Below are 26,841 nucleotides of genomic sequence, written 5' to 3'. Positions count from 1 at the left end.
AATCAAAAGAGTCTATTACACAACATTTCGATCACTCGTGTAATTGACTCTTCCATCAGAAACCCGTTTTTGGCAACCAATCTCCAATCAACACCTTCCTAACAAGATGCCTATGATGCATGATGAAAAATAGAAATACAGACAAACAACCTTGGTTAGCACAACACATAGGATCAGAGAAAAACTGTGGAAATTTAACAAATTAAGCTACTTGGTCCAATAGACTCGATTCCCTTGCATAAAAAGCAAAAGTGCAAAAGGTAAGAGGCGTTCCTCCCGTGCACTTATTTTGGTAACTACTAAACGGACGGAGGTTCAGCATGGCTCTAGTTGAGTGGCTCGTACGGTTCACTATATGCGGTTTTGGTTCTAGATAGGTACTCGAATTATCCGTACTGTCATCTGCTAAGATTAGTACGACGCTTCGGTCATAGCCCATCACAGGCTCACGAGTTCAATTCAAGGGATCACATTTACTTATGCCTATGCAGAGGGACAAGTTAACTCACGAAAGCATAAGTCATATGTAACCCGAAAGTATTCACTAGCCTGTGCGGAGGGACGAGTTAACTCACGAAGGCATAGCATTTACTTTCACTTAAACGGACGGAGCCCGGGTAGAGAGCTTATGTTATGCAAAATGAAAGTGCACAGTGTGTGGGGAGAAACTCACAAACCTTTCATCTTATTTTAAAACTACGAAACTAAAACTATAAAAACTTAGAGCTGAAAAGCAAAAGATAAAACAAGTTAGAAAAATATTTACAACATGATGCAAATGCATGATTTTTTTTTTGAAAACAAAATTTGAGGATCACAACTAAATATTAATTTGAACAAGGAAATTTGAAAATTTTGACAACATGCGTTTAATTCGACTCGACTTTCAAAAATTTGGTCCCCAGTGGAGTCGCCAGCTGTAGCGACGTAAAAATTTCGCTTTCGGTTACTAATTAAGGCGATTATTTTAAAATTTAAAAATCGACTTTCGATTTTATTAAAAAAGGGAGTCGCCACCGATCTTATTTCTAGGTGTGATCGGACACCTCATAAATCATCCTTTTTTAGAAAAGAAAACTTATTCTTGCACAAAAATGAAGGCCAAATTTAGGTCTACGTCAAAAGCCAGAGTAAAGTTGGGTTCGGGAGTCGGTTACGCGCGAGGAAGGTATTAGCACCCTCGCGATGCCCAAAATTGGTATCTTATTAAACACGTGTTGTCTTGATTTTCAAAAATACGAATTCAATTTGACATTTAAATGTGATCCGATTGAAGGAAATGAGAAGTTGTAAGTTTTTAGTTTTTTAGAAGGATATCCCGTTTTTAACATGAGCCGACTAACTTCACCCAACATAGCGATGAAATCAATGACTTAATGTTAAAATCGGTACATTGCCTTATTCTTAAAATTAAAATGTAAAAAGTTTCTAAAATGATAGTAAAAAAATCTAAGAATATTATTGTAAAAAATGCGAATAGTGATGTGAATAATATAAAATATTAAAATATCAAAATATTAGAATAATAATAATTAATATTGACAAATAAAAAATAAAATAGAAATAAAAAAGTGTACATAATATATATATTAGAAATAACAATGATGTTTAAAAATAATACTATTAATAATACTACATAAATATGTACATATATAAAAAATAAATACGTGATAATATTAAAATATGTACATAATATAGTGTAAAAAATGCATAGATAATATAATTAAAATATATACATAAGATAACATGTAAATATATATATAAATAATATAGTATTAAAGATATATACATAAAATAGTATAATATATATACGTAATATAGAATTTAGAATATACCTAATATATTAAAAGAATATATATAATATAATATTAAGAAGTATAATAATAACAAAAAAAAAGAGAGAAGGAGAGAGTGGGTGATTTCCGGCCACAAGGCCGGCCACTGTCCGGTCACCGGACCGCCGCCGGCCGCCATCGGCGCCACCGTACAGGCAGCCGGACCTCAAAAAAACTTTTTCGGTAAAAATGGATAAGCTTCCTCCTTTTATTTTTACTTTCGGATAAAAGAAACAAAATAAGATTGAAAGAAAAAATGATAAGCAAACAAAGAACTTAAAACGAGAATAGACGAAGAAACCTCTTTTGCTTTGATCTTTGATTAATCTCCAAAAAACTACTCTCTCCAAAAACTAGCCTTTACAATAATTCTTCTCCTTGATTACTCTCAAAAAAACCTCTCAAAAATCCTTTACAATAACTTTCTCCCCCAAAACTTCTTCCTCCCTCCTAAATACAAAATATGAGAAGGCTTATATAACCATTTACAAAATATTTTTTATTGTTTATGTCTTCATTTGTAGGTACAAGGGGTAGTGGAGTGTGGCTAGTGGAGTAGGTAGTGGAGCAAGTGTGGCTAGTGGAGTTGGTGGTGGAGCAAGTGTGGCTAGTGGAGTTGGTGGTGGCAAAGGCTAGGATTTAGTTGAGAAAAGTTTAGGTTGTGGGCTAGGTTTTTTATTTTAATTTGGGCTTAGGGTTTGGGCCATTGGGGTTTTGATGTAAATTGGGCTTTGGGTAGTTAAGATTTTGGGTTTTGGGTTTAATTTTGGTAGGTTAGGTAAGGCTAAATTGGGTTTTGATGTAAATGGGTTAAAATTGGCCTACAACAAAGTACATTCTCTGTTACTTTCATATTTTCTTTGTTCTTTATTCTCCCTATCTCTCTTTATTTTATAATACGTTTTCAGCACGATAATTCTCTATTTTTCAAAATCTTTCAAATTCATCCCACAAATCAATTTCCTTTTCACCTTAAACTTTCTTCCTTACAACTTCATCTTCAGGATGTTGAAAGATTCAATCTCAAAATGGATTGTGGTTCTTATTCTCGTCCTACTAGATTTGTTGCATTCCCCGAAGTGAATGTAAATATAAAGAAAATAAAAGATATACTCATTGACCACTAAAAGCGGGAACATAGTAATAAATAAGAGAACAATGAAAATTCTCAAGATAACTTTTTAAAGGGTAAAGATAACTTATCAATGTGATATGAAAGATTATTGACCACATATGTGGTATATGCCCAAATATTTTGTTTCTGTTAATATTCTTTAAGGAATGATATGAAAATATAGTAATGAATTCTATCATTACAAATAGAAAATATTTATCTTATTTGGTACTGAAACAAACAAATATTATTTCAATATTTTATAGTACAAAATTAGTTAAAAACTTCAGAAAAGCTAATATATCACTATCTAAAAAGCACAAAATTTGTGGTGGTTAATGCATTACTTTTAAAAGTTATTTGTAATGGATCTCATATTGAGATTGTGAATGAGGAAAATATTATATTTCATATGAATAAATAAAGGGGATTGGGTTACTAATTTATAATCTTTGTGATATTCTTTTGTCATCATCACTATTAAAGGGTTGAAAGCAAAATATTTGACTGTGAAAGATCTACTCATGAGCAATATAATATGATAATTCTATCTAAAGCTTATTATGGTTTGATGCACCTAAAGTTGCAAGTTTCTTTTTAAAAAAAACTGAGTATAACTCTACAATATTCAAAATAAGTTCTCAATTAAAATTACATGGTAAAATATTACTGATGAGAACTTGCAAGAGAGAAAACATATGTATGAAAAGTCATTGGTTATGTACCTATTGTACACTTGGAAAATAAGATCCACTCTCAATGTTTGCTATTAATAGATTTTTGTGCATTTGAAAATTTTGACATATTGCCTTAAGCGAATACTGCATATAATTATTTGAAAATTATATTTATTGACTTGTTGGCATTATAGATTTTACATTGATTTAGACATTTCTAGTAATAAATGTCATAATAGTACTTATATGTGGATACAAATTAAAAGGAATGATAATAAATTTATCAATTTGTTAAAATTTAGTACAATTGAAATACATGTTAAAGTAAACCAGAAGTTTACTAATACAAATGTGTTTACTACTTGGCCTGACCAGTTAGATCATCCTGGATCGTATGATGTGAAAATTAATTGATAATTCATATGGACATCCATTAAAGAACTAGAATATTTTTTAATTTAAAGAATTCTCATTTGTTGCTTGTTCTCAATAAAAATTGGTTCTTAGAAACTCACTAGCTAAAGTTGAGATTTAATGTCTTACATTTCTGAAATGAATATGGGTCCATTCATCGACCATGTGGATGGTTTTGATATTATATGATTTTGGTAGATGCATTTATAAAATAATCACATGCGTTATCAACTCGCAACCTGTCGTTTGCGAGATTGCTTGTTTAAATGATTAATTTTAGATTATGCAACTAAAACAATTCATCTTGCTAATGTTGGTGAGTTTACATCTCAAGTTTTCAATGATTATTGCATTTCAATTGAGATAAAAGTTTAACATCTTGTAGCTCATGTTCACACACAAAATGATTTAGCTGAATTGTTTATCAAATGCCTCCAACTAATAGCTAAATCATTTCTTATGAGAAAAAAAACTTTCTATTTTAGCATGAGATTGCATTGATTTACATGTTGTACGCATCAAGCCAATAAATTATAAATACTCCTCATTACAATTGATCTTTGGTCAAGAGCCAAATATTTCCCATCTTACAATTTTTTGGATGTGTGGTATATGTTCCAATTGCTCCACCACAAAGTACAAAGATGGGTCATTATAAGAGACTGAGAATCTATATTTATATGAGTCTCCTTATAATATTTTTGAGTTATTAATTCGATATTTAGTTATGACAAGAGTTGTAAGTTTTCCCAATATTAGCGGGAGAGAATAAAAAGTTGGATTAGTAAAGTATTTGAAATGAATTATCAATGTCTAAGATCCTCGTACAAAGCAATGTGAACCAGAAGTTCAACAGATAATTCATTTTACAAATCAACTGCCAGATTCATTAAATCTCACATACCAGCTGAAAATGCCCCAATACGAATTGATGTCCTAATAGGACAAACTGATAATGCAAAAGAAAGTAATCCATGCATGAAGCGTGGAAGACGAGTAGGTTCCAAAGATAAAACTCCTCGTAAAAATAAAGGAGCAAACATTCAAGATGGTTATATAGTGGAAGTAGGGGTTCCTGAAGAGACCCATGACATAACTAATTATAAAATTCAAGAAGAGATTTAGATACCTAAAAGTGAAAATAGAAATGATGAAAATAAATAGATCTCAATAAGTTATGTCAGTACGAGAAAAAGATGAAACCGAAAAAAATGTAGTTGTCGACAAAAATTTTAAAAAAATGTAGTTGTCGACAAAAATTTTACTTATAATATTGCTATTAAAATAATAAAAGAAAATGAGGATCTTGAGCCTAAATCTACTAAGGAATGTAAAAATAGAAAAGATTCACCAAAATGGAAAGATGCAATTCAAGCAGAACTGAGTTCACTTTCTAAACGTGAGGTTTTTGGACCTGTAGTCCAAACACCTAAAGGTGTAAAAGCCAGTAAGATATAAATGGATATTTGTGTGAAAACAAAATGAAATTAATGAAGTCGTAAGATATAAAGCTCGCCTTGTAGCACAAGGATTTTCACAAAGGCCCGGCATTAATTATGAAGAGACATATTCTCCTATGGTGGTTGCAATCACATTTAGATATCTTATTAGTCTGGCAGTACGTGAAAAACTTGACATGCATCTAATGGATGTTGTTACATCCTATTTATATGGTACACTTGATAGTGAAATTTATATGAAAATCCTTGAAGGATTTAAAATCCCGAAAAGATATAAAGTTTCTTGAGAAAATTTCTTGATCAGATTAAAGAAAATTTTATATGGAATAAAACAATCTAGACGTATGTGGTACAATATTCTTAATGAATACTTGTTAAAAGAAGGTTACAAAAACTGTAACACCCCCTAACCCTTATCCGTCGCCTAAATAAGGTTACGAAGCATTACCAGACATTTCAGAACAAATACAAACAGTCACATAATAATTTAACATACACATTATAATTTAATCATAATATCCCTTTATTAAGCCATCAAGGCCCAAATTACGTGTTAGAAACAAATCGAAACTCTACCGAAAGTTCAGAAAATTTTTCGTGAAATTTCAAAATTTTTCCTAAGTACAGGGCTCACACACCCGTGTGACCCTGGAACATGCCCATGTGACCCTATGACATGCCCGTGCTTCAGGCTGTGTCCTACTCCATGTAACCTTCTGACTTACTCACGCGGCCAAGTCACATGCCCTTGTGTTAGGCCGTGTTCCTCACACGGCTGAGATACACGCCTGTATCTCTACCCGTGTGGTAATACCTGAGCATTTTGTTTTGAAATTTTTAAGTTGCAAAGGACACATGGCCAAACCACATGCCCATGTGCTAGCCATGTGTCTTACATGGTCTAGTCACACGCCCTTGTGCCAGGCCGTATGGACTCAAAATGAACCTTTAGCATAAAGTTTTACCAACCCTGCAAACTTAAATCACAAGCAACTTAATATCCGAATGTCCAACCAATCCAAAACACAATCAAATACATCCAAATCATGCCAAATAATCAACCTAATGACCTAACCAACATATCAATTTAACCCAAATTTTAACCTATTCCATACTAATTTTTACATTAACTTAAACATACTTTTTTTTTATAACTTAACATGTCATACATTTATTCATGTATATAAGTAACTAATATCACTTTATAACATTATTTACAATCATTTTCCAAAATGACATACTTAAACATCCTAAGTACATGCCATGACAAAAAAGAAATGTACTTCACCACAATGAGTTCAGGATCGGCCTTTGGATGCTAATTTGACAATTTGACTTCAATCTAACATGCGCACAGAAAATAAACCGTACGCTGAGTATGAACTCAGTGGTATTTCTATAATCCGGATATTTAAAGAAAATAATATATTTAAACATCACACATTTAATCATACAAAAAAAACATTAATCAATCAATATAACAATTTATACATTTAACTTTCATATTTCATCAATAGATATTTCAAACAATTTTCTCCACTTTGATTCACACATCACTTTACTATTTCAATAACTATTTCATGAACCTATAGTTCATATATTTCATTTTCATATCTCAATTCAATATCCCAAATCCAATTCATACTCAAAATCATCCAATATCATTCATATTGTCAATTCATTTATTTACTCCTATTAACATGACTCGGACTTTGGCGGATACACAGATCCAACCAAAATACACCAGTATGGCACCTAGTGCCTCATCGGATAATTCGAAGTATTAGATTGACACCTAGTGTCTCATCGGCCTTGCCGAAGTAAGATGGTACCCAGTACCTCATCAAATTTATCCAAAATAATAGTTTGATACCCAGTGTCTCATCAACTCGAAGTCGAAGTATCCCTGAACTCTTCCAATCCTATGGCATGCCAAGTGTATCCGACTCAGTCCGATACAGTTAATAGGGTTTTCAAATCACTTTTCAATTTCCAATCAATACACATTTCAAATAATCACATATACTCATAATTCAATTCAATTCAATTCAATTCAATACCAATACTCACCTCAATTCCACTTACCATATATATAATAATAAATAGAACAATTAATAATTAGCTTCGGATTATAGAAATACAAACCGTAATTTCCCGAGTCACTCCTCGTCAACTTTTTCCTTTCTTTTCTTAATCGAAGTCTCCGACACGATGTTAGCTACGAAAATTAGAACAATTTAAAAATCATCAATACAACACAATTTAACATTGAATATTTCAATTTATACGCAACTTTTACCTAAATTCCAATTTAATCCTTAATCAAATCTAACATTTTTTCTTCACAATTTTATTCTTTATTTTCATTCAACTGCCACTTAAAACTAAATTTAACTCTCTAATTTCACCATAAATCCCTAAATTTTTAAATTTCCCAATTTAGTCCCTATTACTTCAAAGCCTATAATTTGTTTTACAATTCAATCATTTTCTCAATTCTAACTTGAAATTCTATCAATTTAACCCCTAATACTTCAATTTATTCAACATGACTAACATCTAAAAACCCAATAACTTTTAAAACTTCAACATAAATCAAGTAGTATTTTATTCTAGGATTCCAAAAACTCAAAAAATATAAGAAAATGGGCTAAATTAACTTACCAATTGAACTTAGAACCTTAAACCCTAATTTCTCCTTCTTTTTCTTTCCTTTTTCTTTCTTTCCTATTTTGTTTCAAGCTTCTGTTCTTTCTTTTCTTTTTGTTTCTTTTTTTTATGTTTTAAATTATAATTTATATAATGTAATATATTATAGTAATAATTACTGATAGAATAAGCAAATGTATATAAATATTACAAGTTTATGTATATAAATATTACACTTGTTAATACTATCACAAAACACTTGTCATCTTTTGGATTATTTGCTTATTTAGTCCTTTAGCTTTTTTCTATTCTATAATTCAACTTTTACCATATTTGTAATTTAGTCTTTATACCTAATTACTCTTAATTCAAGCTAATTCACCAATCCAAAACCTAATTAATCTCACAACTAACTTTGTAAATATTTTTAATAAATATTTACAAATCCGTTTTACGAAAACGGAGACCCAAAAATACACTTTTCAATAACCGTAAATTTCGGGTTGTTACAAAAACGATCCAATTTGTTCATGTGTCTTTATAAAAAGGTTTGGATCAGATTTTGTGATAATTTTTTTTATATTGATGGTCTAAATATCATTGAAACTCCTGAAGAGCTTCAAAATACAATAAATTGTTTAAAAAAAGAATTTGAAATGAAAGATCTTGGAAAAAAAAGTTTTATCTTGGATTATAAATCGACCATTTAAAATATGAAATTCATGTTCATTAATCAAATTATATGGAAAAGATATTAAAGAAATTTTACATGGATAAAGCATACCCATTAAGTACTCTAATGGTTATACGATCGTTAGATGTAAATAAAGATCAAATTCGTTCTTGCGAGAATGATGAATAGTTTTTTGGTCTTGAAGTGTCATATCTAAATGCCATAGGGGCATTGATATATCGTGCAAATAACACAAGACCTAAAATAACTTTCATTGTAAACTTCTTAGGAAGATTTTGTTCTTCTCCAACATGTAGACATTGGAATAGAATTAAACATGTATTTAGATATTTCAAAGGGACCATTGATATGGGGTTATTTTAATCAAATGATTCAAAATCCCTATTAATTGGCTATGCTGATGCTGGATGCTTATTAGATCCACATAAAGATTGATCTCAAACAGGATATTTATTTACATATGGGGGTACTGCCATATCATGGCATCAACAAAGCAAACATTATTTGCTGCTTCTTCAATCATGCAGAAATAATTGCAATGCATGAGGCAAGTTGAAAGTGTGTTTGGCTAAGGTTGTTGACCCAACATATCCAGAAGATATGTAATTTGCCTTTACAGGAAAATATTTTAACTATCTTATATGAAGATAATGTAGCATGTATAGCTCAATTGAAGGGTGCTTACATCAAAGGTAATAGAACGAAACATATTTCACCAAAATTATTATTCACCCATGATCTTGAGAAAAGAGGTGATATAAATGTTTAACAAATTCGTTCTAGTGATAATTTAGCAGATCTTTTTACTAAGAGATTGTCAACTTCAGCATTTGAAAGACTACTGCATAAGATTGGAATGCGTCAACTCAAAGATGTAATGTAATGTTGCCATCAGTGGGAGTCTAAAAATAAGTTGTACTCTTTTCCTTTAACCAAGGTTTTGTCCCATTGAGTTTTTTCGGTAAAGGTTTTTAACGAGACAGCTTATAATAGAAGATTGTGTACTATTTTTCCTAATAAGGTTTTAACGAGGTACATTATCTAGCAATGGACATCTAAGGGGGAGTATTATGAATATCTTATTAAGTGGATGTCCATCATGATCAAGATAAATTCTAATAGTTATTAGAATTAGATATCTACTTCTTTTATACTTCTTATACTTATAAATAGAGACTCTGATGAAGCATTATAAATAAATCATTTTATTAATCAAATGCATTCTTTGTTGCTTTCATATTTTCTTTGTTCTTTATTCTCCCCATCTCTATTTATTTTATAACAAAAATATATATTTTTTAAAATTTTATATAAAATATAAAAATAAAATACTCTCATATTACAAATAAATGTGAATATCCATATTCTAATCCCTTCATTTATGAAATAAGTGAAATGAGATACGAGAAAATTCTATCTTAATTTGACCTATTATTTATTTAAGTGTTCTTTTACTTGATTATTTTATATCATGTCAAAATAATTATAAAATATAAAAACATAAACACTTTAATAATAATATTTTTTAATTTATATAATGAATAAATTTTTAATAATATCAGGCAACAACTCACTTAAAATTTAAAAAATAGCAGCTTTCATAATAGTAAGAATAGATAAATGTTATATTAAAAAAAATGTGTTATTCAAAATGAAAAAAAGAGGAGATTTTTAAGATAGTTGTTGTTCCAAAAATCTAATCCAAACTCGGAACTCTGTTCTTCCCCGTTCTCCCGCCACCATGGCCACCACTACCACCGCCACCCTCTTCCTCTCCCCACCACTTTTCACTGCAAAATACTCCTCCTCCTCCCTCCGCATCAACCACTCCCTCCTTCCCTTCCCTTCTATCAAACCAAAACCGCTCCACTCCCCCTCAACTTCAACCCTTAAACCCTCCTTCCTCGTCCGAGTCGACGACGGCGACGCCGATGCCGGAGGACCCGATGACTACGACATGGACGAAGAAGAAGTCGAAGAGCTGGACAACAAGAAAGACTTCGATGTTGAATACGACCCTTTAGCTGCCGCCTCTGCTGCCACCGCTTCTTCTGCTACTATTGACGTCGACATTCAAATTACTGAAAGCAAGAGCTTTGTGTCAACTCAAGGGTGGGACTCGGATATGGTGGTAGACTATAGGATAAATGAGGAGGAGTTTCATAAGATTAGCTTGATGGATTGCGATTTTTTTATTCGGAAACCACCTGACCCGGATAATGATGTTTATGATTTCAGGGAGGTTAGTGACTTGTCCTCTTACTTATTTTCTCAATATATATGGGTTTTGATGCACTTTCATTGTGATTTCTGCTCATTTTGTGTTACTTGGTTAGTTTTTCGGATATGGGTTTTGCTTTAATTTTGTATTGAATTATTGTTTCCCGATATTTTTTTTATGTTACTTTCATTGGTTTTAGCTTATTTATTTTTGGTCTGCCTTTATGAAGAAGATGACAATATGAGTTTATATAGAACAGTTTTAATCAGGACATTCTCGAACCAGAAACTTTGTCTTCCTCCATATTTATTTGATATCCCATGAGAAAGCTTCATTTAGTGGAGGCCTCGTGTGCGTGTGAAAAACCTGCATAACCATAATAGCTGCTTTCTGCATGGATTCGCACTCTTAGGTCCAATAGTTGGAATATTTTTCTTGTGTATGTGTTCTCATTTGCTTCGTTCTTGTCCAAGTTGCTCTCATTCCTTTGCTCATAACTACATATCAACTCCTCGCAGTGTAAAAACCCTTCTTTCGCAGGGCCGTACTCTTAAATCTAAGCAAACCAAATTTTCGTAGTGAGATTGCACAAATAGACTCAGCTTTGAGTGGTGTGAGTTTTCTCGCTATTGTCCTGACTTCCCTATTTGTCCATAGTCTATTAATTGATTGATTTGAAGATTGCCTCTAGTTATTCTTTCCGTAGTTGCTCCCATCCCTTTGCTAGTAGCTATAAAACACTCTAAATCTGCTTTTCAGTTTAAAAACCCTTCTTTTCATAGTGACGCACTCTCACATATGGCAAAATGAATTTACTTAGTAGGATTGCACAAATTATCTCAGTTTCACGTGCTGTAAATTACTATCTACTGAATTCTATTAGTTGATTGACTTGAGGATCTTCCCCCTTGCTATTTTCGGTCTTTAACTTTGATCTATTCTTATTTCTATTGTTTATATGATTTTCCTTAGATGTATGTCTCTCCACCAGATACGGACGTGTATTCTATTCCAAAAGTTTTGGCTCCAATGCCTCAAAAGGTAAGTAGTGTAGTCGTTTTACTTTTTCCTTGTAAGGCATACAATATCTGATTCCTTATATGAAGTTACTGCATCTATAATGTTATAGATTTGACCTGTGTATTTTACTCTGTCTCATTGTATTTGTTCATCATTTGACCTTTTTTGCCATGGCTAGTTGAAATTGACATCCTTTGAATTGGTATTCTGATTTGTTTTCAATAATGAGCGCAACTGTCTTCATGTCAAACTTGCAGTACATCCGCTGTGCAATGAGTGATTATGGCTGCTACAATGTTACAGAGCCACCCATTGATGCACCTCGAGACCCACTTTATAAAACCGAGCGAGAGGTCATGAAGGTATGACTTGTCTATTTCTGAATAGTGTTTCATTTGTTTAAAATGTGAATCTGTTAGCCTTCTTGTTTTTGCTCTCCCTGAATCTAATCCCTCCTCCACCAAACCGACTCTTCCAAGATGTTTAAATGTAATTATCAGGTTGTTATGACCTTTAGAAAATTTGGTTATCTGTCTCTAATGTTCTTTACAAGCATGCTTGAATCTCATCTTCAGTGAATCTAACTCGGCAAATCCTCAACTATTATGTGAGGTTCAACTAGTTTAAAAATTTTATCAAAGAGATAAAATCCTAATTGTTTCCCCTATTTCCTTTGTATTTGTCAATTGCAGCCTACCTTGTTGTTTACACTCTGTTGAATAACTAAGTTAATATGCTCTTTGTAGCACTGCTATAGTTATGATATTGGATTTATTGAGCAATAAAAGAAAACTTTGTATAACCCCACATGCCGGAAGAACCATTAAAGGAGGAGAAATAGGGGGCAAGCTTGTACTTGTATGCTAATTGCAAATGCCAATGGAGTCTTAATTTACCATTGTCATGATTGCAAAACTAGGTTATGCTGGTTATACAAAAATTACAGAATTTCGGAATTCATAACAAATAAAAAACCTTCTTCTCATTTATGATATTTAGAAATGTGTTTGTGATGTCAATTTGGGGAAAGAAAGAAGGGGGGGGGGCAAAGGATGACCGGTAGGTATCTTCGAGCAATATTGTGAGTTGATTGCTTTCTTATTGCAGGTTTTCTTAACAAAACATTATAGGAACAGGAGATTAGGTGACCCCGAATTTGTGCTAGACTTTGAGGAGATATACGTGATTGATTCAAAGACCAAGTCAATTACCAGAGCAAAGGTTTTGGTAAGAAACTCTATTTAAATCTACATTGGATACACTTCTACCGCATATGTGGCTACAAGATGACTTGCATTTCATTCTCTTTTCGATATAATTGAGCTTGCTCCGGAACTTATTTCAAGCACAACTTCGACAATGAACATCAGAATATATCAAACAATTGATGCCGGTTCGAGCGGAAAAATGAAAAAGAAACTAAATTTCATAATGTTTCTATATTTCTCCTATTAACTGTGGTTCTTTCTGAGCATAAATTGAAGTTGGGGTAGTCAGTCACTAAGGAATCCTCTTATCCTATCTTTTATCGATGCTTGAAAGTTGACTTTCTGATCCTTATCAGATGTTTGTTACTCATTCATTGATTACCATGTTAATTGATTATTTCTGTAGGTCACTGTTCCAGGAGGAAGAAACCGGGATAGAAAGAATGACCTACTTGTTATACGTGATAATGGAGACTCCTTCAAAATAATTCATTCGGTGACTATCTGTGCTCCGTATCAATTTCTGCCATACTCCCTGTTTTTGCATTACCTAATTTGCTTTTCTGTGCTTCCAGAGTGAAAGAGATGATCCTACAACTGTAATTGAAAGGGAAGAATGGGACAAAACCAGACAAGACATGGAAAGACATCTCAGGAAGCTACGAGATTTCAGCATTTCGAATTGGTTCTAATCGAACAACGAGGTTGTTTCATGAAGATTGTCTGGATTTATCAGCACGGTGAGAAATTGAAGGATGAACTTGTAAAATCAAAACTTGAGACTTAGGATTAGGAAATTCACTTTCTTCACCAGTGGTTCCTAGCTGATGCTGAAAATGGTTGTTGTTGGAATTAGCCAGGCACTTGGCGTGTTCAATTTTGTTGTATGTTGTTAGAACTTGTAATTTAATCTTTTTCTTCTCTTGTATAATCGGCGTTTACTTGGAGCAATTGGTGTCTTTTACTTTGAAAATTCTTACACTAGGCCCATTTAATAACATGTTCTCTGTTAGAAAGGGCTGGCCTCTTTTGGTCCAACCGTATATGATATGTTTCTGATTGCAAGTTGCTCATATAAATAACATATATTGGAAAAATAGAATATAAAATTTCCGTAGATATGGGGACTTTTATAAATATAATATTATTTAAAATTATTTTATTTAATTTTGAATTGTACATTTATAGAATTGGTTTTAATGTATTATTGTGATTTAAATTGTTTGTTTATTGGATTGGATAACATTATTTAAACGGCTCATACTAGTCATGTATTTCATTTTTTTTCTTATCATAGAATATTTATTTTTAAACATAATTCATGGATGATTTAAATTATTTATATGGATTTAACAACATTTTTTGAACCGGGTCATACTAATCATGTTTTCATGTTTTTTTTTATGTCATGTTAAATGATATATTTAAACAATTTAATCTATAGATTATTTAAATAATTTATATGGATTTGACAACATTGTTTAAATTAGGTCCAACTAACCATGTATTCTTTTTTCTTCTTTTTTTTTGTGTAATATTTAAAAAAAATTCATATCATAAAAAAATTATTTTTAAATGATATATTTAAATAAATTAGTTGATATTTTATTTAAATTTTTATTTGGATTTGACAACATTGTTCAAACTGGTTATGCTAATCATGTATTCATTTTGTTTTCATGTTATTTTTGTTTTATCTCAATCTATCTTATATTATTTTGTATAAATCATCATGATTATTGGAATTTAATTTTAAAATTATTTAAAAATATTAAAATATTTAATATCTTATAATAATTGTTTAATATAAAAAAAGTTCAATTTATTTATGATTATTTTTTAATTTCCGGAAATGAAGTCAGTTATATTAGAAGGAATAAATCGGTTTGAATTTTATCTACCAAAGTTCTAATTGAGCATTTTATATTTGATATATAATATTATATTTTATGTTAGTATTTAAAAATTTTAATTTTAATTCCATCTTGAGATTGAATATAATAGAATTTGAGATTGAGTATAAGAACTGAATTTATATTTTTTACTTGGTATATGAATCTAACTAAGTAAGCTTGATTTTTCTTTTGTATCTTCAACTTGATATGATTATATGACATGTATATGATAAAATGAATAATCATGAGCTGTGACGTGATAGTTGCTCATCTCATCCTTCAATTATAGGCTTGGGGTTTAATCCTCACCCACAATAATGAAACACGTTTCATGACTAAATGTCCTCTTTTAAGAGCATTGATCTTTGAATTTTTTTTTTGTTCACATTAGTTTCGGAACTTGGTAACTTTCCCAATTTAGTTGTGACCTACACCTTTCGGATGACAGATTTGGATATAAGATGTCATAGTGGTTACTAGAGTAACCCAATCAAATCTAAATTAAAATGAATAATTTATTGTGCATAATTAAAATTTTAAACATTAAAACATAAATTTTAAGATGTCATGCTTTATTTATTTATTTTTGAGGAAGAAGATGTCATTCTTTATAGTTAATGAATATGCAATATGTAACAATTAGATTTTCAATGGAGACAGGAAAATTTAGTTTTAAGGTCGAATTTATTAAATTGAGTTAACCGGATGTTGGAATTGAATAGTTACATGTAGAATAAATAATTGTAGGGTTGAATTATTAAATTATATTAAATTAGATCGGTTGTTAATTAAAGTACAAAAACTAATTGGTAAGGTAAATAAAATAGAAAGAATTGATGGAAGAATTGAGTAAATCCTTGTTTTGCAATTAAACCATGGCCTTAAATTTAATTGAGCCATAAATAGAATAATGATAGTGGATGGTGTTGATCACATCCATTAATTTCCACCTACTTTATCATAATTAAGCTTTAGCCATTTATTTGTTATTTTTAACTTTAATATTAAGGCTAATAACATGATAAAAGATGGTAATGAGATGGTAATGAGAGAGAGAAAGGGTTAAAAATATTTCTTTCACCATCCAAGGAAAGAAAGAAGGAAAACATTTTCTTAAGTTCTCTCCATTGCCGTTTCTCAATAGCTTTGGTAAGTGATACTTTACATATGTTTTCTTAATAAATTTTTAGCATATGGCAATAGATTAAATTAGCCAAATTATTAGAATTGAAGATTAGTAAGTTTTGATTTAGGTTTTCATTGTTGGAAAACTTTATAAAATTGGATGTTAAGAGGTCAAATTCATGCATGTATTAGTTAGTTTAAGGAAAGAAATCATTTGATTAATTATATACTGTTAGGGACCTAATCGTAAAGGATAAAAATTTTGAGGTTTGATAATGAATAATGGTAACATGAGGTCCCTGTAGTATAATTATGATGCTAGATTTAAAGTCGATCGGGTAAATCATAAGATATGAGTATTTCAGATATTATGGTCTTGAGGGCTAAATTGAATAAAGTGCATTTCATGTTTAACTGCTATGTTTCTAAGGTTTATGTGTGAAACTAATGAATTTTCATAATTGAATTTATCGTACGTAGCTAAAGACTAGGCTAGGATGTTGCAAGTTAAAGGAAAAACTAAAGCCATAGACGAATAATCTATTCTAGTTTGTGCTCTCATAATTTGAATTCAACTTACGTTTTAATAGGTGATTAATCATAATTGAATAATGTCGATATTGAACATAAATCAAGGTACGTATGAATTTGACTATTCAATTTTGACTGGTATATGTCAAAATGTATGTATAATTGTGATTTTTCCATCATTTCATGATAATATCTTGATTAAAAATATGTTTAATGATTCATTGATAATGATTAATGCCCCATTAATGTGTCGAATAAAGTTACAGGTATAGTTGGCATGCCATAAGGTCTATTTGATAGATGGGAGATCCAACGCTTAATGCATGTTATATTTGATTTAACGGTTAACGTGTATTATATTTTACTCAACACTTAATGTGTGCTATATTGCGATAGTTCTCTAATTCCTCAAGGGTCGAGAACGTATCGCTAGCTCAATTCCCTAAGGCGTAAACTGGTGTGTTGGTGGATTGTTCCATGTATCAGTTTTCAAATCCGAATAAGTTAATAGAGGGCATAATAATAATGAGGATAATGAAATGGATGTGAATTATAGATGACAATTGATTATATTAAAAGCATGAGTATTGTGAATGAACTACGTTATGTAAAACAAGACGTTAATTCCATAAGGGTGCGTCGATATTGTTGGTATCAATCATGTCGATATTGTGAATATCATATACGCAAATTGAATACTCTAAGTTTGATTTACTAATGGAATAATTAATATGGAACTTAATGGTTAACGTTGTTGATATTAAGATATGATTAATTAGTATAATTCTTCATGTTTATATATATAATTGGTTCTTAATTGCATATCATTGTTTATATATACTGAATTTAAATTATGTTAGCACCATTAATTATACATTATTTGGTGCATGGTTTGTTTATTTGCATGCGCAAGTCTTGTATAGATCTAGTAGATTAATTCAGAAGCATCTAAGACCCAACGACTCAGTTTAGACCAAGTTTGTGCTCGTTTTGTATGTATATAGTTTATGGCATATACCTAGGTTTCGTCTTGTGATTTAATGTTTTTTTTAGAGTTTTGTTATGTTCATAATGCTTTAAAATGATGGATTTTGATGCTTGATTAGTATAATATTATGCATAGATATTTGTGTTAGTTTATGTAATTTACTTTTCTAGGTTGTGATGCATGGTTGTAATTTATTATTATCTTGAGACTACAAGAACAAAATTGACCATTTGATGCATTACATTGATTAAGTCTTGAGACAAACCATACAAGTATCGAGACAACATCGTTTAGGTCTCGATAATTTCATTCAATTAAGTACTTCAATTAACTTCAAGTATTCAATTCAATCAATAATTCATATTATCACAAAATTACACATTTATCCTTCATATTTTAACTTTTTCACAAATTAGTCATTCAGTTCGAAACTTGTAAAAATATTATTTTTACCTTTCATACATGTTAACCAAACTTCTTAAGGACCCATACCAGCCAAATTAAATCATCATTTCATAATGTTGCCATGAAATTTTACTATTTTCATAAATAAGTCCATAAACCCTAAATTCATAAAAACCCACTTGACAAATCATGTTTATTTAGAAACCAAAATTGATTATCTAACACTTAACCTCACAAACACATCAAATTCATTCATTGCGAGTCCCTTAACCTTTAATTTTTTTGCAAATTAACCCCTGAGCTAAGTAGATTAAGCTAAAACAAGCTCAAAAACATAAAAATTACTAAAAACGGAACAAAACTACATATCATGCAATGGAAATGAGCTTGGCCAAATGCTTTAGATGAACAACAATGGTGATTTCGGCACTAGTAAAATGAAAATGAGAAAGATGATAGCTAATTCTCTCTTGTTTAAGCATTTATTTATTAAATTACTTATTTATCCTTATGATATGGACTTATAAATTCACTAGAACATGTCCATCATTGTCCACCATATTTATATATAGCATAATTACTAAATAAGTCCATTAACTCACATTGTTAAGGTTATTTAATCCACTTAATGAATAGAACTCAACTTTTGCACCTTTTTCAATTTGATCTTTTTTACCTAATTAACCATTTAAACTTCAAAATTTTCTAAACAAAATTTTAATACTACTTAAATTAACCTTATAAACATTAAATAAATGTTAAAATAGTTACTCACTTGTCAGAGTCGTGGTCTCAAAACTACTATTTTCGACACTATTGAAATTGGACTGTTACATTTCCATTCTTTTTATTAAGATTCAAATATAGTAGTAGTTTTAGATATCGCTCTTTTTTGAAGTTAACATCTCGTATATTGTTTTGATGACGAAGGACCAAATAATTTTGTATTGGAATGCTAGTAATTTCATAAGTGATTCATATTCCTAATTTAAGTATCACAAGGGTAAGTATTGTCATAGAAGCCAAAGTCTAACTGTTTATCAAAGATTTATTAATGATGTATTATTCATTTTGTGTTTAGATCCAATATAGATCTAACTAAATCTAGAAGTGGGCGTTAGAATGAGTTTTTGCATTGGGTTTGCTTAGAACAAAGAATGAGTTTAATTTTATATGAAATATATATTTGATTCATTGTCAAATAAAATATATAAATCTATTAAAAAAATTCTGTTAAGACCTATGGAATGTGACTATGTGTGAATACATTATGTATTCGAAAGGGGAATGCTAAATTCGTTAAAATGGATGATATCCAAGTAAGTGATTCTGAACTGATCAATTTGTGATTTTATGATTGTGTTGGTGTGATATATTGATAAATGTGAAATTATGTTTACATTCCAATACTCATGATATGTGATTCAATGGCACTATCTGATATGCATGAATTATAAATCATGCCACTATTACTATTAATAAAAATATTATTCGCATGTTAAGATGCCCGCTAAACTGTTCTGTAAAATACATCTGAAACGCATGTTAAGCATACCTATTGGAAAATTTTGTTTTTGTGTGACATATCACATGCATGGGGTGGGGATGATTTTGAAAGGACGAAGATTCTGGCAGTTTAATGATCTGTACATTCTGGTGGTTTAACTATGATTTCTAGTACTTTATCTGCAATGTCTGGTGGCTTGTCCACATTGTGGTGTATTATTGGATGGACGAGTTCTGGAGAAATCTTTATTGGTGTGTAACGGAGATGGGTAAGAATGTTTTCTGAAAAACCTTGCATTGATTTCTAAAAAGCTTTGAATTGACATCCTCATGCACACTGCTACTTGTGAAATTGTATTGATATAAAAATTCTACTATTTTTTATGAAATGTATGTTAACTTACTGGTCGTTACCTAAGTTAAGACTCTATAGAACTAAATTGTATAAATTCTCTATAATATTTTGATTTGTATACTAAATTCTTATTTAATACTTGAGTTAAGTCTCACACTAGGCTTTATAGCTCACCCCCTTTAGTTTTTTTTCCTTTCATTTTTCGCAAGGTTAGGATTCGATTACAGCATTTGGAGGAGTTTCTTGGAGTTATCTTAATCAAAGTACTTAAAGTCTATTTTGGTATTTTTTTTTATATTTTAGGACTGTATTAAGTTTGTTTATGGATTAAGTTTTAAAAAAACTACATAAATAGTATTTGATAATATTATGCATGAGATCTTGGTTTTTATTAAAACTTAACAAAATCACTATTTTCCACTACGATAATGAAAAAAGTTTTAAACAAAAATACGACTTAGTTTTTGAGGTTTTAAATTGTCTATTGATTTTCTATTGAATTTAAATAAAATATTGATTTTTAACAAAACAGGGTTCTAACAAAAAATTTCATTACGATTTTTATAAAAATCTGTCAATATTAATTTTTTTCCATTGCAATTCTGAGAAATGAGTTTTTAATAAAACTAGACTTAGTTTTTAAATTTACTAATGTTTACAAATGAGATTTCTAAAGACATTTGATTTCTGAAGTTAACATGTTTTCACGAATAATGATGAATAACCAAGTTCTTTAGTTTTGAATTAATAAAGAAATTATTTTGAAATATGATTGAAATTATGAAAGTTTTGAATAGCGATCAAACTTTTACAAATAAATAAAATACCAAAATCATCTATTTCTAAAATTCTCGATTTCATTAGTTTTGAATGATTTACGCAAATGGTTTAAAAAGTATGTTTGAAAACTAAGAAAGATTTTCTGGGCCATTCCTGTGGCCAATGTAGCTTTCTAAAATCATCCATAATGACTGGATCGGGTTTGAGAGTGTTGAATTGAGGAGGATTGGGGCTTTTCCTAATGGTATCGCAATACTTAGCCCCTAAGAACTCCCCCATTTCAAGACTGCCAGGGATATCGCGATGTCAAGCCCTGGATATCATGATATTACTGTTGAAGGGAGAAAAAAATGACCAAAAGTGTAGTCCTTGTCCAACATGTCCCCCAATCAAAAACACACATTCAAGGGCAAATTGGTCAACAAATTTGGGTTTAAAATATGCTAAAAAAGGCCAAAATATTGGTTGGAGAGAGGGAGAACCACTTGGATACAAGTTTTAGCTTAGTTTCCTTAGTTTTCTCTTCATCTTTTAGGGTTTAGTTTTCTCTTCTCTTCTCCATAGCTTCGCTTAATTTTCCTGCACATTTTATTGTCTTTCTTGATTTCATTGTTGGTAGTTAAGTTAGTTATTACTATAGCTAAGTTTTATTTACTTAGTTAATTCTTTAAACTCTCTTGTATTTACATTTTAATTCTAGTTTAATGCTATTCAGTTTTCTTTAATTTCCTCTATTAAAAATCGATCATTTAAGGTTCTTGTTTACTTTTCTTGGTGCCATTGTTGTGGTATCCAAGTTTTTACAATAAAGCTTAGGTTTTTATTGATTTGCTTAGTATTTAAGTTAATGTTGTTTTCATTTGATTTCTTGTTCATTATGGGTTTTAATATGAGTATGAGTAGCTAAATATTTAAGGTTTGGTTGATGGAAATGAAGGGTAACTGATTTTTGGGTTTGGGGAATAAATTGCAAAATAGGACTAAATCGAATAGACAAAAACTTAGAATTGACGTCCCTAAGGGAAAATCAAGATGGGTGAGACCGAGAGGAGACCTTATTGGGCACCAATTCAATAAGTCTTGGGTTAGTCAGTGAGGTCAAGAGATAAACCGAACTAATTTATCTAATTTGGTAGACTTAAGGTCAAGAGGTAAAATGGAGTCAATTTAGGAGTAATAGAAATTTAGATCCCTAATTTGAAAGTCAACCAACCGCTCTCTGTTATCATATTTGCTCGTATTTGATATTTGAATAGTTTGTTTTATTTACAATTTAGTCCTTTGCAACTTTTAGTAAGTTAGCTAGTTAGTATAATCAAACTCTTGAATGGTTTTTCGTACTATAATATCTTGTGAGTAGTTGTTTAGACTCTTTGATTGCATGTTTGTAGCTGGAATTCACTTAACTGCTAACTCCTTTGGGTTCGATCGTCGTACTACTCCTGTACCCCATTGTACAAATATATTACAACTGACCTAACACACTTCCAGACACTGCACGTAATTATTTGGATTTGATTCTTGTTTTTAGTGTTGATTTATTGCCCCATTCACGAGAATGAGGAGAGGCGGCGGACCGCCGCTAGACTTGCGAATGTCTGGATTGGAAATACTGCAGCAAAATGGATAAAAGATAAAACAACAATGTCCGCAAGTATACGAATCAAATCATAATATGGAAGAATGTTATAGCGAAACACTCCGAAAAGTATTTTGAGGATTGTACCTAAAGAAGGTTGAATTAAAAAAAGACTAATTTTCTATATTAATAAGGCTAAATAGTAATAATCTAAATTATATTATGAAAAATCAAATTAAAGGTAATCAACCGAAATAACATAAACTAAATAAAATTAAAGACAATCAATTTAACAATCGAAATTAAATCCAATTAAACAGGTAGAAGATTAATTCAGTGTTCCTAATTAACTTCAGAACTCAGGTTTTATCGAGTTAGCTATTAATTAACCAGTTATTACCCTCTAACTAATTAACTAATAGAACAATACACTCTTATCTCTCGACATCACTTTCTTGACCGGGATAAATTATGATTTACTCGGTAAACTTATCTTTCAATCTCGTTTATCCTAAATTACTTCCTAGGGTCGTCAATCCTAGGGTTTAATCGCACATAATTTAAACCAACTAACTCAAGTTTAAACCCTAATTCATCCGTTAATACGCTTGTTAATCTCCTAAGGAAATTAGCCACTCATGGATCTAGATGCAATTATCCCTAATTTCATATTTAACATGCAAAACAGTAAACTAAATAAGAAAAGGGAATAAGAAAACAAATTCGTTTCGATGTTGATTTGTACTCGAAATGTGACTTTCCTTTAACAAATGTAAAGATAACTTCGATTGCAATTGAAAACCACAAAGAAATAAATAAAAACTACTTAATTAAACTCTAGGATCGAAATCAAATCCAAGTTAAACAAAGAACAAAATTTTGTTTCGGACTAAATTGAAATAAAATAAAAACTGAAAAATAAAAACATAAACCTAGACTAAGTGGCTCACTTGGCCTAACCTTTCAAATGAGGCTAAACAATCCTATTTATAGCAAAAAATTCCAACTTAATTAGGTTTAATTAACTGCCTAAAATTGATAAATATACATTGTGCGGACAGAAACACTCTTGGCTTAATAATTCTGATTCATCTCTCGGTGTTGCGACATCACAGGACCGGTGTCGCAACACTACCTTTTGAAGCTGAATTCCTTGGCTTCGAAGTCATCACTTGAAAATTAAAAAAAATTTAAAAGAAATTAGACAATGTGTAAACATTGAAGATTTTTTTTTGAATCAAGACTAAATTGACACAGTGTATAAATATTGAAGGTTAATGTTGCTATTGTACCAAATTTAAAAGTTGTTATGCCATCTTTCTATTAAACATTTAACGATTGATAACCAAAAAAGAAAAAATTGAGTACTCGAGTGATCATTTTATTATTTTTCATAATTGAATAACTAAAATAAAAATTGACAAGAGTTTGGTGACTAACAAGTGTAGTTTACCCTAAATAATATTATAAAAAAATAAACAAAATAAGATATTCCCTTCCCTAATCTTACAAGGATCCTAAGCCGGCCTTTAATGTCTTGTCCAGATTTCCATATATAAAAACCCTAACGCCCTAATCCTAAACCTAACCCTAACTGATCTCCTTGATTTACTACATATATATACTCCTTTTATACCATTAAGAAGGGACAATGAAGACCCAAGGGTTAAGCGGGTGAAGCCGAAAACAAAGAGATTAAACCCATTTCTTGCCAAAACCCAGAAAACAATGTCTGTCACACTTGTCAATAACCCTGAAACAAACATGTCCCCTTACTGTCACCTTGAAAGTTTACTTTACTTTAAACCTTAAATAGAATGTTTTGCTGTTACTACTGTCGTGTGATGCTAAAGTTTCTCTTTTTTATCTTTGCTGTTTCTGGGAAAAATATGCATATGAAGCTGTTCTATACTCAGAATAAATGAAAGGTTGCTGTTTCCCTTGTTTTTCTCAAAAACTTTCTGAGTTTCCTTCATTCTAATTTGAGTAATTAGAAAAGATTAAATTTGTTTTTGTACTTGTTTTCTTGTTGCTTTTTATTCTGAAAAAAAAGTCTTCTTTTGCAGAGATTGATTGATGTTTTAGATCAAACATCACGAGGCTTCTAGAGAGGAGTTGTTGGATCCTAAATATTGAGTGTTTATTTTAATCTGTTAAACAAAGGGCATTGCATGTAGCAGGAAAAATACATTATATACATATATAACTGAAGTTGTATGACTTTTCTTTGATGAAAATTAAAACTAATCAATTATCCCCAAAAAAATGAAAGGGATGGAATGGAACCTTTACAAAGGGTTCTGGTTCTGCTCCTTAATTTTCCTTGTAAAAATGGAAGATTTATATCGGAGAGTCAATTTTATTAACACTAGTCTGTGCAAACACATGAACTAATACATGAACTGAGTTTTACAAACAAATAAGAAATATCGAGGATCTATCAATTGTTCAATACCTCTCTTAGCTAGCGCATCCGCTAAATTATTAGTATCCTCCCTAAAAACATGCACAAAAGCAACAACATTGGGACTCCTACAAATATTTCTTAGCAATTTAAAGCAATCCCTATATTTTCATAGTCTTTATTCAATACCCGTGCACCACGAAACAACCACCTTAAAATTTATTCCACAATGAATTTTTTTTTTTACATTTTTCTATTTTGATTCAATAATCATATGAAAAGCCAATATAATTGTTCTCAATTCACCTTCATTTGACTTGCCTAGAATCTTACCACTATGATCACGTACAACCCCTCCGCAACCAACAGGTCCAGATTTTCCACACGCTACTCCATTGATGTTAAACTTGATAACGCCACAAGGAAGAGCGTGCCACACAATCCCCAACCTAGGTCCCACCCCCTTGGAACACGGCAAACACAATCTTGGATTCCACCACCATTGAGATTCAATTACAATACACCCTTCCTTGGATGCTTTTACCCAATAAAGAGAGCGAAGCTTAGCAAGAAACATAATTTTAATGTCTTAGGTTGGAACTTTCAATATAGCATTATTAAGACGAAGAATAGTAATGAATTTTGAAAGTATTTTTATAAACGCCCTTGAATTTTTTAGAAAATGTTATTTTAATTTTTCACCTCTTTTAATCCTAGACTTGCGTTGTTGTTTGTCAAAACATTCAAAATGACTAAAAAATTTAATGTTTATTAACTTTGTTAACGTGGTATACACGTAGATGCCACATCAACAATTAAATTTTACTTAACAAATAATGTAAGTTTAAGAATTAAAAGAAGTAAAAAAAAAATTAATAGAGAGCTAAAATGATTTTTTTAAGTTGGAAAACTAAATAATGCATTATCCATTTATAAACAGTAAATTAAAAAATACCATAATTATAAAAATAAAAGAAAAAAAAAGAAAAGAAAGAAAGTTCGAATATGAACAAATTTCTTGATCAAAAGCACCAATATAACTAACATACCAATATGCAAGGTCCACAGATTTGTAGGTCACATCACATATATAGGGTGTAGGATTTCTATATGCGTACACGGTGAAAGATGAACTCCCAGAATCTAGCAATTCAACGGAATGCGTAGGTTAAACTTATATATACTTTTTGTTTTTGTTTTTCTCTTAATTCACAAATCTACACCTAAACTCTACATGTTTTTATATATTTAAACTTTTCATTTGTCAAAATTGAAATCTAAATTATTTTTTCTTCCATATTGATACATTCACCAGTTAATTGTTAGTCAAAATTAGTCAACATTTAATAGAATGATTTCCATGTTCAAATATATATATATATAAATTTTTAACTTTTATTTTGAATTTTTAATATATATTTTAAGTTTTGTATATATTAATATATTATAACAAATAATTTTTTAAAATATATATTTTAATTTTCTAAAATTTTTTGGATCATTTTTGATACAAATAAATACATAATAATGCTTATTTATCTTTTGTACCAAGTGACAACATTTGGTTGTTGTTTCTAGAAAGACTTAACGATTAAGGTGATTTAGGTAATGTAAATATAGTTTAAGTATCAATATGAAAAATATTATAGTGTAAGTACTAATTTGTCAATTAAGCATTGCTTAAACGTACATGTAGAATTATATTGATGGAAAATTACAAAGACTGTACAATATTTGAATCACTACAAGTTGAAAATAACTCTGGATAAGACCATACTTAACGGAATATAAACTAGAAGAAATATGGATAGAGCCAAATATTTGATTCACATGGGATGAGACCTAGAATTTCAAACTATGTACTTAAGGTCCCAATGCAAGACTACAACTTTACTAACACAATCAAGATGTCATTGGCTTCCAACTTGATTATTTGGTTCTCCCTCACAAGTCTTAAATATATGAATTTAGCTTTGATAGT

At 30.5% G+C, this 26,841-nt stretch overlaps 1 protein-coding gene across 1 annotated transcript; it reads left to right on the top strand.

Annotated features, from left to right (window-relative positions):
• Positions 1 to 10,415: 10,415 nt before the first annotated feature.
• LOC107951492 (PLASTID TRANSCRIPTIONALLY ACTIVE protein 6, chloroplastic) lies at positions 10,416 to 14,335 on the top strand. The gene is made up of 6 exons (XM_016886561.2): positions 10,416 to 11,085; positions 12,037 to 12,105; positions 12,342 to 12,446; positions 13,192 to 13,311; positions 13,699 to 13,788; positions 13,868 to 14,335. The coding sequence occupies exons 1-6, from the start codon at positions 10,585 to 10,587 to the stop codon at positions 13,982 to 13,984; spliced, it is 1,002 nt and encodes a 333-aa protein (XP_016742050.1). The 5' UTR covers positions 10,416 to 10,584; the 3' UTR covers positions 13,985 to 14,335.
• Positions 14,336 to 26,841: the final 12,506 nt, after the last annotated feature.

The sequence above is a fragment of the Gossypium hirsutum genome, chromosome A02, assembly GCF_007990345.1.
Source record: "Gossypium hirsutum isolate 1008001.06 chromosome A02, Gossypium_hirsutum_v2.1, whole genome shotgun sequence".
Classification (NCBI taxonomy): domain Eukaryota; kingdom Viridiplantae; phylum Streptophyta; class Magnoliopsida; order Malvales; family Malvaceae; genus Gossypium; species Gossypium hirsutum.
The sequence above is the reverse complement of the archived record's forward strand: the minus strand, read 5'-3'. Positions and strand labels throughout refer to the sequence as shown.